The sequence below is a fragment of the Lathyrus oleraceus genome, chromosome 4 (genome assembly GCF_024323335.1).
Source record: "Lathyrus oleraceus cultivar Zhongwan6 chromosome 4, CAAS_Psat_ZW6_1.0, whole genome shotgun sequence".
NCBI lineage: Eukaryota > Viridiplantae > Streptophyta > Magnoliopsida > Fabales > Fabaceae > Lathyrus > Lathyrus oleraceus.
Window position 1 is genome coordinate 121,644,663 of NC_066582.1, and position 12,838 is coordinate 121,657,500.

At 32.4% G+C, this 12,838-nt stretch overlaps 1 protein-coding gene across 1 annotated transcript; it reads right to left on the reverse strand.

Annotated features, from left to right (window-relative positions):
• Positions 1–743: 743 nt before the first annotated feature.
• LOC127136317 (F-box/kelch-repeat protein At3g06240-like) lies at positions 744–1,952 on the reverse strand. The gene has a single exon (XM_051062895.1). The coding sequence runs from the start codon at positions 1,950–1,952 to the stop codon at positions 744–746; it is 1,209 nt and encodes a 402-aa protein (XP_050918852.1).
• Between the last annotated feature and the right edge of the window lie 10,886 nt (positions 1,953–12,838).

Consider the following 12,838-nt stretch of genomic DNA (forward strand, 5'->3'; position numbering starts at 1 on the left):
TATATATATATATATATATATATATATAATATATATATATATATAATATATATATATATATATATATGGACTATGTTTCAATAGATTTGACAGAGATTTTAGAGTTGATAGAGATACTAGAGTGTGCTAGTAATGTACATCCAGTTAGGCATGAATTCCTTGTAAGCAATTTTGTACTTACTCAGCATTTGACACTCGAAAACTGAAGAGCATTGGAGTTCCACTCAACACTCAACAATCCATAATATTAATATCAGTTATATTAGCATGAATTGTAACATCTTTCTCAATATGATAAAAATAAAAGAAGAAGCTACAATGGCAGTCGGTGTGCAGCTCAACTGTGCACACACATACTTATTGGAAAAGAAATTTTGTAAGTACAATCTCGGTGAAACAATGATGATTTTGAAGATTTTAACTTTCTTGTATCAGACTTTTGGCACACCGAATATAACTTAATAAACAGACAACTTTATGATGCAGTGGGAAAATGTAAATCAGACATGACATGAAGCTCAACATTTCAATGTATTCTTATTAAAAAATATTCATTTGGGTGGATACAGTTTGCTATAACTGGGTGAATATCTTTGAATAAATCATAACTTTTTAAACCTATCATTAGCATATATATATTGATGATTATACTAAGTATAAACCTTCAAAACAAATGAGAAACTTCTTGATAATAATTAAGAAGCAATTGAAATTCTTACTACTTGGACGAAAACAGATATTAATTACTCTTCCCCTTCAAACGGAATAAGGTTTTCTCTAAGATTTAGTATCTTACAAAATCTTTTTGTTTTAAAACCAAGTTCCTCAGCCGTTTGGGTATTTAAGTTGACCGAAACCAGTCCACCATCTTCTTTAACGAACATCATATCACCCTTCTTTCCCTCTCCAATAGGATACCTAAGGCAAGGGATGACCCTTATAATAAACATTTTAGTCCATGATTCCTTTATACTAATTTCTCCCAAAACTGAAATGTGAAAAGTAGCCGTCTCTTCGAAATTTAAGATCAAAGCAATAGAGCCCTTCAATAACACGAAGTGTTTCCTTACTAATGGCGCAAAGTTGTCATCAATGTCTGAGGGTACCGATGTCGTAATGAAAACTTCATTACTCCAGTCAAATGACAACAGATATCTTTCGTAAGGTGTTTCACCTAGGCACATCCAATGAGAGAGTCCATCCATGTACAATTGTTGTTTGTCCATAAAAGCGTGATGCATATTAAGATTGAGTAATCTCCAAGAGTTAGTTCGTAGACTATATATCTCCCAAATATTTTTCCTACTAAATATCTGTCCATGACATATCACTTTATAGTCGTCTGTATGACGGTCATAACCAAACCCAACATGAATATGAGCAAAATGATCATCATTAACAAACCTAGGTCGAACGACCTTAAAGTCATTAATAGATGGATTCCACAGTACAAGGGTTTTCTGTAGGAATGGTGGGAGTAGACAAAGGGTCCCATTAACACTACCTGAACCTAAAATATTAAAATTACGAACATAATTATACTCATTTTGTTTAAAAAGAGTATATACAGATATTGGTTGATCATATTTCACCCTTGGCCACTCTAATCTAACCTTATTCTCATACCTATCCCCACAAACAGAATACAATTCAAATATTTCATCTTCATAAGGAACTTCCGGAGGAGTAAACACCCCATGTAGAAGAAGAGATGTACGATCATAATAAGGAAGTTCCTTTGTTAAGAAAACATTGCGATACAAAGTCATGAAATTAGGATTATCAAACAAGAGGGACCATGATTTACAAACACATTCAAATCTCCTCAAAGATTTAATACACAATTTTAATAGAATGGAAATCGCAACATCTTCATGTATGTGTAGTTCTTTTCTTAACTTTACCTTTTCATTCGTCCCTGCAACCACACTCACGTGCTTGTGTTTGTTCATGTTCCAATCGTTTGTTCATGTTCCAATCCATTGACGACGTTTGCTTGATATTCGAAACCCTAATCTCAAGAATGAACTAACAGTATTATAGTTGCTAGGGTGAGATTTAAATAAGATGCAGAAATTGAATTTATAGGGAAAAAAGAACTATAGTGATTTATAGAAATATTTTAAAACTCAATCAATTAATTTTGTAAAAAAAATTGAAGAAAATAAATAAACAATCAATTTAGTCTTTAATCTATTACTATTTCATCAATTTTTGTTTTTAAATAACGTGTGTTTATTTGCAAAATGGTTTGTACGGGACATACCAGTACCTTATAAACTTTTAAACTATTGAATAATTTTTTGTCTTGTAGAATGACAATGAATAGAAAAAATAAAATAAAGTAAAATTTATTATAATATTTTTATAAATTATAAATATCATATATATTAAAATTGTTAAGTTTCTTAGTAATTTTTGACGTCAAAATGGAGGTCAATTTTTAATCTATTTTATAGGTTAAAGTTGTTAAGTCTCTTGACAATTTTTGGTGCTAAAACAAAGGTCAATTCTATAATTTACTATATGTATTTTATTTATTTATTTAATAATGACTATAATTTAATTTTTTTTCTTTTAATTATTTAATTAATAGTTAAATTATTATAATATGTTATCCCACTAAATCTATAATTTACTATATTCATTTTATTTATTTAATAATGACTATATTTATTTATTTAATAATGAATATCCCTCTGATTTATCTTTTAATTAATAAAATATTATGTTACCCAAAATTTTCACCAATTTATTTAATTATTAGTTAAATTTCGTTCAACTATCTCTTTAATTTAATATTGTTTTCTTTTAAGTAATAAAATATTATATTATCCAAAATTTCCACTAAGTTATTTATTTATAATTAATAGTTAAATTTCGTTCAACTAATTATTTTAATAATTAATTAATAATTAAATTATCTTATTATAATATGGCAGTCCATTAAATCAATTTAAATTGTGAACATGACCCCGCCAAATCAGTTGTGGATCCTGCAAGTTGCATTTTTTTATGCAGTTACCCAAATATATAGGTGGTCTTTTTATTTTTGTTTTAAGTTAATTAAAGATAATTATCTCGATTAATTTAAGTTGTGGACATGACAACCCACTAAATCAATTAATCCATAACAAACTTTTAGTATTTAGTTGCTTCTCTTATATGAAAAGGTATATCAATATGATTTTTATAAAAAATTATAGTTTTTTTTTAATTATATTTATATCTCACAAAATATTTTGTTTCATCATCTTAGTTGTCAAAGATTCAAGCTTCTATAAAGAAGAATGATATTAAACAATATGAAAAATCTATTGAGTTAGAGGTTGCTTATACGATAGAATTTTTTTGTCTCAATGAATAATGTGGGAAAGTATAAGTCAACTTACTTTCATTAGAAGCAGCACTATATTAGAAATTCCCTATAACAAAATTCCCAAAATCATTTTAATTTCACAAAATTCTTAGAAATTCTCATCGCACTCATAACGGTCTTTTTGATGGGTTAGACTTTTTTCTAACTGTATACCTATAATATTAATTTTTAATTTAATTTTTTATTTAATTTTTATTTATATTATATTTTATTTATTCTAATTTTATTATTATAAAATTATTTCTTTGTAGATGTGATTGGACATGTGGTTGAAAAAGTTGATATTAAAGATGTTGAATCAAAAGAAAAAATAATCAAACTCGTGGATTTAACTCTTCAAGATCTTGTGTAAGTATAATTAGCATTAATAAATTATTATTTTTGTTAGTATGTTGACAAAAAGTTTCTTTGTTTTCAATATCATATGTGCTTTATGGGTCATTTTGCTGAAGAAGTGAACTATTATCTAAAAGAAAATGAAATAGAATTTCTTATAGGAGTTATTATGCGGGTTTTTTTTACAAAAATAACCCACTTTTTAAAGGAAATTTTCAAAATACCTCCGATTTCAAAAAAAATCTCAAAGTACCCCACTTTTAGGAGGAGTCGCCAATTGAATTGGAGACTCCTCTTAAAACTTGAATGGAGGCGCCAATTGGATTGGCTAGGGCAGGTGCCCTAACCAATCCAATTGGCGCCCCTGTGTAGGGTTTAAGAGGAGTCGCCAATTCAATTAGAGACTCCTCCTAAAATGCATTTTTTGTGTTTTATGGTATAAGTGATAGATAAATTTGATATAAGACCACTTGATATTAATAAAGTTTGGCGTTTACACAAAGAAACTTAATGGTGATGACCGGGAACACCTAACCGACCTCCGGTCCCACATCCTCTAGCTACCCTAATCCTTGGCCCTAACCCACGTTGACGATTCTGTACCGGTGTTTGATCATCTGAGGGGCCAGGAGCGTCACTACCAACTACAGGAGAAGGTCCGTTGAGGTATTCAGACAAGTCGGCATAGTCTTCAGTATGCATCGATGGTGTACCGCCGTAGCTGAGCTCATGACCCATGCCAGAGAAGTTGGAATGTGGTTGACTCATTGATGGGCGACCGAGACGGTTGAAGGGAGACATGGGTGTGAACGATGCGTCGAGCAAAGGTTGGAAAGGTTGTTGGGGTGTTTGGTAGAGATAGGGTTGTTGGATGTTTTGGTTTTGTGATGTTTGGCCTTCTTGGCTACGGTAGGAGGAGGGGCGGTTGGTGTTGAATGATCGTTGGGTGTTCTGGCTAAGGCGACTTTGGTAGGGTGATGGGGTGGGTGCGAAGCGATGTTGGGTCTCAGGTTGATGGTCAATTTGTTGGTGGTGGTATGGGGTATGCTCTTGGTATTGGGGTTGGGTGAATGGCATATTTTGGTTGTATGTTTGTGTGTTTGTGGAACGGAAAGTTTGACGGATAGGGGGTTGTGAGTAACCGGGCTGACAATGTTGTTAGGGGTTAGATGTTGATCCTTCTGGTGTGTAAGTTGCCTGGCGTGGGTTGTATAGGTACATATCCTCATCAATGAACTGAAAACCAATCGATCTGTACCAAGCCATATAAGTACGACTTGGTTTTTCTTCAGTTGGCATGACTGCGTCAGTTAACACATGGTCATGACGGTGCTTCCATTTGCGACACTCCGATCTTGCGAAGCTTTGCCATGGATTGAAGTTCCATTGGTCGTTAACTTTATGCAGATGTCATTCTCCTAGGCTAGTTGGGGGATCTGGGATATTCTGGAGCATACCGAACTGCAACTTCACACGATCACTGTTGTGCATCTCCACAGTTGTGAACCGTATTATCGATCTGCATGCAGTCCATACGGCTGCGTCTTCAGCGTTGACCTCATGGTCATGATCCAAATTAAGGTATGGACGCCAAATGAACTGAAATGTGAAAGAAGATAGGATTATAATTAATGTAGAAAAAGTTAACAAAATATAACGAAATAATTAAGTTCTTTTGCTTACGTTTGTCGGTCGAAGGTGATCCAACAGGTTGCGATACTAAGTAATACAATGTCTTGGACATCTGTTGTAACTCATACCACGTGCAGACCATCTACACCAAAAAGTCAAAAAAAATTAGTTAGAGGTAATAAACTTTAAAGAAGTAAGTAAAGATATAGAAATTTAAACAACTTACTTTTGTGCATACGGAAATGTGAAAGGGTTGTTATTGACCGGTGCTAGAGACGGTAGTCTTGACCAACCCCATGCTTGTAGCAAAACAGCACATCCAGAAAATGCAGATGTGTCTTTGTGTGAGTTTTTGCATAAAGAGCTATAGAGATAGGCTAGACAAGCAGATCCCCAACTGTAACTTCCTATTCTATCTACATGTCTAAGTAGAGGTAAGTACATAATATGCATGCTAGAATCACTATCTTCGGGAAATAAAAACGAGATAATTAACAGCATAATGTAACACCTAGTTTTTATTATTCGAGCATCTTCGGTAGAATTCTCATCTAAGTATAAACTATTATAGTACGACTTAAGGCGTGAGAGTAGTATACCTTGACCTCTTGCATTATCATCTAACAAATCGGTCTCTAAGAGCTCCATGCAAATTGAATTTGCATAGTTGGTCTTACCATTAACAGCCTTACCTTCAATGGGTAGTCCTAAAAGCATGTAGACGTCTTCTAACGTCACGATACACTCACCAGTTGGGAACCAAAATGTGTGTGTCTCTGGTCTCCATCTTTCGCATAAAGCTAGAATGAATTTGTTATCTATGGACCAAGACAAAATCTTGCTAATATGACCAAAACCGGTGAGTTCAACATAAGGTTGAATCATCGGGTCCATATGGACATATTCGTGGACCCGAGTTCGGAACCTTGATACATCCTATAAAAGAAAGAATAAAAAACTTGACTAAGTTGGTATGTCAAAATAAAAGAGGTTTGGTGAAGATGAAAGATAAAAGGTTAACAAAAGAAAAAACTTACATATGTTGCGATGTTTGCAACCGTTCCTCTATGTGCTTCGCCCATTGTGAGGATAGACATTTTATCGGGGGGTTGGTGTAGATGAAACTACAAGAAGTTGTTGCAGATAAAATTGTAGAAAAAGTATTGTAGAAGAAGTAGTGAGAGTGATGGTGTGAAAGAAGTGCTGATGGAGTGGATGTATTTATAGGCAAATGGATGGGAGCAGGAAAAGTTGTGCTTGCATGGTGTCTCCACTTGAATTGGCGACCATGTACAACCTTTAAGAGGGGTCGCCATTCAAATTGGCGCCTCCATAGGGACATGCATGCAAGACCTAGGTCTGATTGCTTGGTTTCGAGGTTTGAATGCATGGTGTCTCCACTTGAATTGGCGCCCATGTGCAAGGAATGAGTGGGGGCGCCAATTCATTTGGAGTGTGTGTCTACATGTCTGACACGTGGCTGTCTTGTCTCTTGCATGCTGAACATGTCACTTCTTAGTAGCTTGCATGGCTGACACATCATTTTGGAGTAGCTTGCATGTGCGACACGTCATTTCAGAGTAGCTTGCATGTGCGACACGTCACTCCGAACTAGCTAGCATGTGAGACACTTCACTCCTCTATTTAAGTGTCTTACTATCAACATCCAAGACACTTCACTCACATTCATCTGCAGTAAGAAAATAGTTTTCATCTGCACAATGTCATCTTCATCATTATACAGTGTCAACGTTCACTGCAATGGTGAAACATACGAGTCTGAGCTACATGGTTTTTGTTTTCGAAACACCGATACCATTAGACTCACGATCAAGAGAAATGCAACCTTCTTGCATTTGAAAAAAAGAATACAATCCTTTATAGGATCGGGTATTGTGTCAAATATCACATATCAAAATCCAATATTTTTTTAGAATGGTCAATGCAAGTATTTCCCCCTTAAGGTACGAGACGATGAAGATGTTGAATACATGTTTGTTAGTCATGAACATTCAGGTTGCAACTGTATTGAGTTGTACATTACTCTTCAACCATGTATACCATCTCAACAGTCTCAACTAACCGGTCAGGATGAATCTGGTGAAGATGATCGACAATGGTTAGATGACGTCAACCCAGAAGCAGAAGCAGAAGTGGACGTCATTGATGAAGAAGAAGAAGAGACCGAGATACAGGTTGATCACATGCTGAACAACGACGATGAAGATGATGATCAACCACCACCAATACCTCCTAGTCATGTCTACAATCCGCCTCAACATATGACAAATATGGATCTTCACGACGATGAAACATCCAACAGTGTTTTCTATAATCCGTATCCGAGATCAGAAGGCGAATTAAAGGTGGGAGACATGTTTTGTACCAAAGAAGAATGTGTTCTGGCAATCACAAAATTTCACATGAACAACTCTGCTGACTTTATAGTGAAACGCACTGATTCTAGAAGGTATGTTATCGAATGTCGTAACATGCTTTGTAAGTTTCGTTTGACTGCGTCTTATAAGAAGAAAAACGACTCTTGGGAGATCGCTTCAATAGACCCACTACACAGTTGCATTGCAACTAACGTTGAACAAGATCACCGTAAACTAAGCGTAACTTTGATATGTCAAGACATTCTGCCATTGGTTAATAAAGACCCATCAGTAAAGGTGAGTATAATTATATCCCATATCAGAATAACATATAATTATACTCCATCTTACAAGAAAGCCTGGATTGCGAGGACAAAGGCTGTTGAACAAGTTTTCGGCAACTGGGAGGATTCATACAAGGAATTGCCACGGTTTTTATGGGCACTAAAAACATATGTCCCAGGAACTGTGGCAATTATGGAGACATTGCCAGCGATGATGCCAGACGGAACCTGTGCTACAGGTAATAGAATATTTCACCGTCTCTTTTGGGCATTTGACCAATGCATCAAAGGTTTCGCATTCTGCAAACCTATTATTCAAATTGATGGCACTTGGTTATACAGAAAATACAAGGGTACTTTTCTCATGGAGGTTGCACAAGACGGCAACAACAATCTCTTTCCCATTGCCTTTGCTCTTGTTGAAGGTGAAACGGCTGGTGGATGGGGTTTCTTTCTTCGACATCTCAGAACGCATGTGGCTCCACAAGCCAAACTCTGTTTGATTTATGATAAACATGCTGCCATTGAGAGTGCCTACAACAACCATGACAACGGATGGCATGATCCTCCTTCTACCCATGTCTACTGTATCAGACACATTGCACAAAACTTCATGCGTGCTATAAAAGATAAGAATCTTCGCAAGAAGGTGGTGAATGTTGGGTATGCTTTAACTCAGCCGTCATTTCAATATTATCGTGATGAAATTAGACTGTCTAATGAAGACGCATGGAGATGGCTAAATAACATACCAGTAGAGCAGTGGACAAGGGCATTTGACAGAGGTTGTCGATGGGGCCATATGACAACAAACATTGTGGAATACATGAACGGGGTATTCAAAGGAATTCGAAATCTGCCGATAACCGCCTTGGTAAGACCAACCTATTACAGGTTGACTTCTATGTTCGCAACCAGAGGTGAAAGATGGAGTGCGGTGTTAATGTCCGGGAAAGTATTCAGTGAGTGTTGCATGAAGGTCATGAAAGAGGAGGGCATCAAAGCTAGCACACACGCTGTAACAGTCTTTGACCGTCATAGACAAAATTTCAGCGTCCAGGAAACAATGGACCACAACGAGGGGCGACCAAATTTAGCCTACGCTGTTAGACTAAACAGAAGTTGGTGCGATTGTGGAAAATTCCAGGCCTTCCGCATACCTTGCTCCCATGTCATAGCAGCATGCGCTTATACTCGTCAAGACGTTTACAACCATTTATCTGATGTGTACAAGGCCAACACCATCATGAATGTATATACTCAAAGCTTCTCAGTACTACCAATGGAGGATTACTGGCCTCCATATGAAGGTGATATTGTTTGGCACAATGACGAGATGCGTAAAAAGAAGAAAGGAAGGCCAAACAGCATACGTATCAGAACAGAGATGGATTCCACAGATAAAATGACAAGATTATGTAGTATCTGTCGTCAACCAGGACACAACAAGAACAACTGTCCCAATCGAGAAGCATCATCTAGGTCTTAAGCGTTTTGTAACATTGTATTTCTGTAACCTTAAATCATTATATATCATTAAGTTATTGTTACAACGAGGTTCACAACAAACATCAGTACAAAACATCTGAAAACATATATATTTCTAACTGATTACAACAGTCAAATTGATGTCGTCTCGACCGAACATCATTTCCCTAGCATCCTTATCAGTCTTCATTCGCACCCAACCAAAGATACTGTCAAGTCTCTCAATACTTCTGATTTTTTCCCTTTCTGGTATTTTTCCATCTAACCAACGAACCAGCTCCCTCTTCAGTTGATCGAACGTGGTGATGTTCCAAAACAGCATCAGCATTTGAGGTTTGTCTCTCGTATAAATCACCTTTCCGTATCGGCGACGAATACCAAACATGATAGCCAAATGATTATATGAGATGTGGAACAATTAGTCACACAACGCATCTATTTATAAGACAAAAAATGCATTTTAGGAGGAGTCTCCAATTGAATTGGCGACTCCTCTTAAAACCTACACAGGGGCGCCAATTGGATGCCCTAGCCAATCCAATTGGCGCCTCCATTCAAGTTTTAAGAGGAGTCGACAATTCAATTGGAGACTCCTCCTAAAAGTGGGGTATTTTGGGAATTTCTTTAGAAAAGTGGGTTATTTTTGTAATGGAGGCTTAAAATATTTGATGGTAACTATTATATGATTTTTGTTAACATTATGATTTTTATAAAACACATTTCTTTATTTTGTTAATATGTGATTTAATATTTTATTGTAATTCAAATTATTAGGTCAATTGTTAATACCTTCGATGAAATTAAATTGCTTATCAATTCTAACTTTGAAGAATGTTCTGACTACAAGAAAAAGTATGTACTTCTTTATCTTGTGTTGGAGACAAACTTATAAACTTTAGATAAATTGTTATTTGATTATTACTTTGTTATATAATATATAAATTTTAGGTTTGAAACTGAAAATATATCTTTGATTCAAGAGATTAATCAGATTGTCGGAAAATCTTTAATATTTTTATATGACGATCTGCTCCAAACTAAAAATATGAATATTTCTGATATCATTCCAGCTAAATCAGTCTTGTTTTAATTTTATAAAAGTGAATTATTTCTTTTTACATTAATTATTTATTATATTTTCATAATAACTTATTATTATAATTTAATATTTTAAAATTATGCAGAAATGTGTATGTATTGTCTTGGCTAAAATTATCAGCATTGACTTAAAAAAATTGATACTATGATTCATGTGATATATGTTTGAAAAAGATTGAACTTGTCTACATTAAATATTTTTGTGAAGAATCTGATGCAATGGTCAATGCTACTATTAGATATTTTTTGTTTTTATATTATTAACATTTACTCTATTTTTAATATTAATTTATTAAGTATTCATAATAATCATTATTATTAGTAGTAGTAGGTTTAAGATGCATATTTATGTTTGGAAGAGGGTGTATCAACTACCTTTGTTTTATTTGACAAAGTTCTTTCACACTATTTAGGGAAAAGTGCAAAAGAACTATTGAATTCAATCACAAAGGTAATTTTTAATTGTTTATATATTTAAATATTTTAGATTCTAGAAATCAATAATTTTTTTAATTGATTACTTATATATTTCAATAATAAGAGAATACCATAGGATTATCCATTGACACAATATGAAATAAGGAAATGCTTTTTAAAGTGGAAATCAACAACAAAAATGCCGAGCATATGTTTTATACATATGCAGTCAAAAAATGTTTGATTATACTGAAATCATCATTAAATTTAAAAAGAAATATCATAATAATGATAAAGTTATTTCTGAAACCGATGAGGAAGATCTTGAAGTCAATATTAAAGTAAATTCTAATAAAATATTAAATAAATATTTTATTTATTAATTACAAATATAGCTAGTTAATATTTTTATATATCTTATTAAATATTTTTTCTTTGCAGATTAAAATTAATGAGAATAATACTTTTGTTGACAAGTCTTTAAAAAAGAGAAGTGTCGATCATGTGTGATATACATTTAGATTAATTGTGCAACTGAATTATCAAGTTTGGAAATACAAAAAGTTGTCATAATTAAACATGAAGACGAGTATTTCTAGGATAGAGTAATTAGTTTCATTCAATTCATTTTTTTTAAATTTTAGTTTTTTTAATATTTAGTATTTTTAGTAATTTGTTATCAATTTTTTAGGTTAGATTAATTAGGTTTTTTAAGTTCATTGTTTAAAAATTTTGTTGTTTAACACTTATTTGTTTCAGTAATTTTTTTTAATTTTTTTTTGAATTATTTCAATTATATCATTCATTTTTGTCTATTGTGATTTATTTAATAAATAATTCTTTACTTGAAAGTTTCACATTTTTGAAAATAATCATATATACTAATTTGTATTTTAAATATATAACTATTTTGATAAAATAATCATAACTAAATGAAATAAATTTCTCTCACATTTTTCAATTATTTTCAAAACTAGATTGTTTTGGGTTTTATATTGATTCTTTTCACTCATATTTAGGTAATAAATTAATTTATATCATCTACAAATCACTTCTTTATTAATTAGTTATATTATACATTTATTATTATTTATTTATTTCCATTATATTCTTCTAAGTCTTACAATTAAGTAATAAAATATATTTTTATAAATATTTAATTTTAAATATAAAGAATTTAATAATTATTTTTTATTATTTTTTCAAATTTCTTATAATATATTAAAAAATACTTAAATAAATTGAATTAGTCAAACCTTGAAAAATAACCTAGCGAGTTTTTAATAAAATATTATCAATTTTTAATAAAATATATAAATTTATCAAAAAATAGAATTAGTTTTTTTTTGGGAAAAAGGAACCAGTCAAACGTCAAAAACATTTTTTTGATAAAAATATTATCAATTTTGTAGTACAATTTTATCAATTTTACTTTTTTTTAATTTCTAACTAAAAAACGAGCCCCTTCTAAATTATTTTTATATTCCTAATATTATGACTTTAAATAGCAAAAATAAAACAAACTTCAATTTCAAAATTTGATCTATTAATGTTCCATCATGAAATTTTTCTCATTTATTTTTATGCTAATTATATATTTTATACTATCAAACTTTTAAAAATAAAGTTAGCCATTTTTTAGTAAAATATTATAAAAAATATAACTGAAAAAAAATTTGTTAAGATAGAATTCACGTGTGATTTTGTTTTTGTAATTTCTAACCGAAAAACACCTTCCAAAATAGTTTGTTGACTATTTCTCATAACATATATCATCAATTCTTTAATAAAATATTACCATTTTTTTTATAAAATTTAAATTTGGG

What these genes read in the sequence shown, in the direction of transcription:
- LOC127136317 (XM_051062895.1), bottom strand. Translation starts at nt 1,952, where the DNA reads ATGAACAAACACAAGCACGTGAGTGTGGTTGCAGGGACGAATGAAAAG.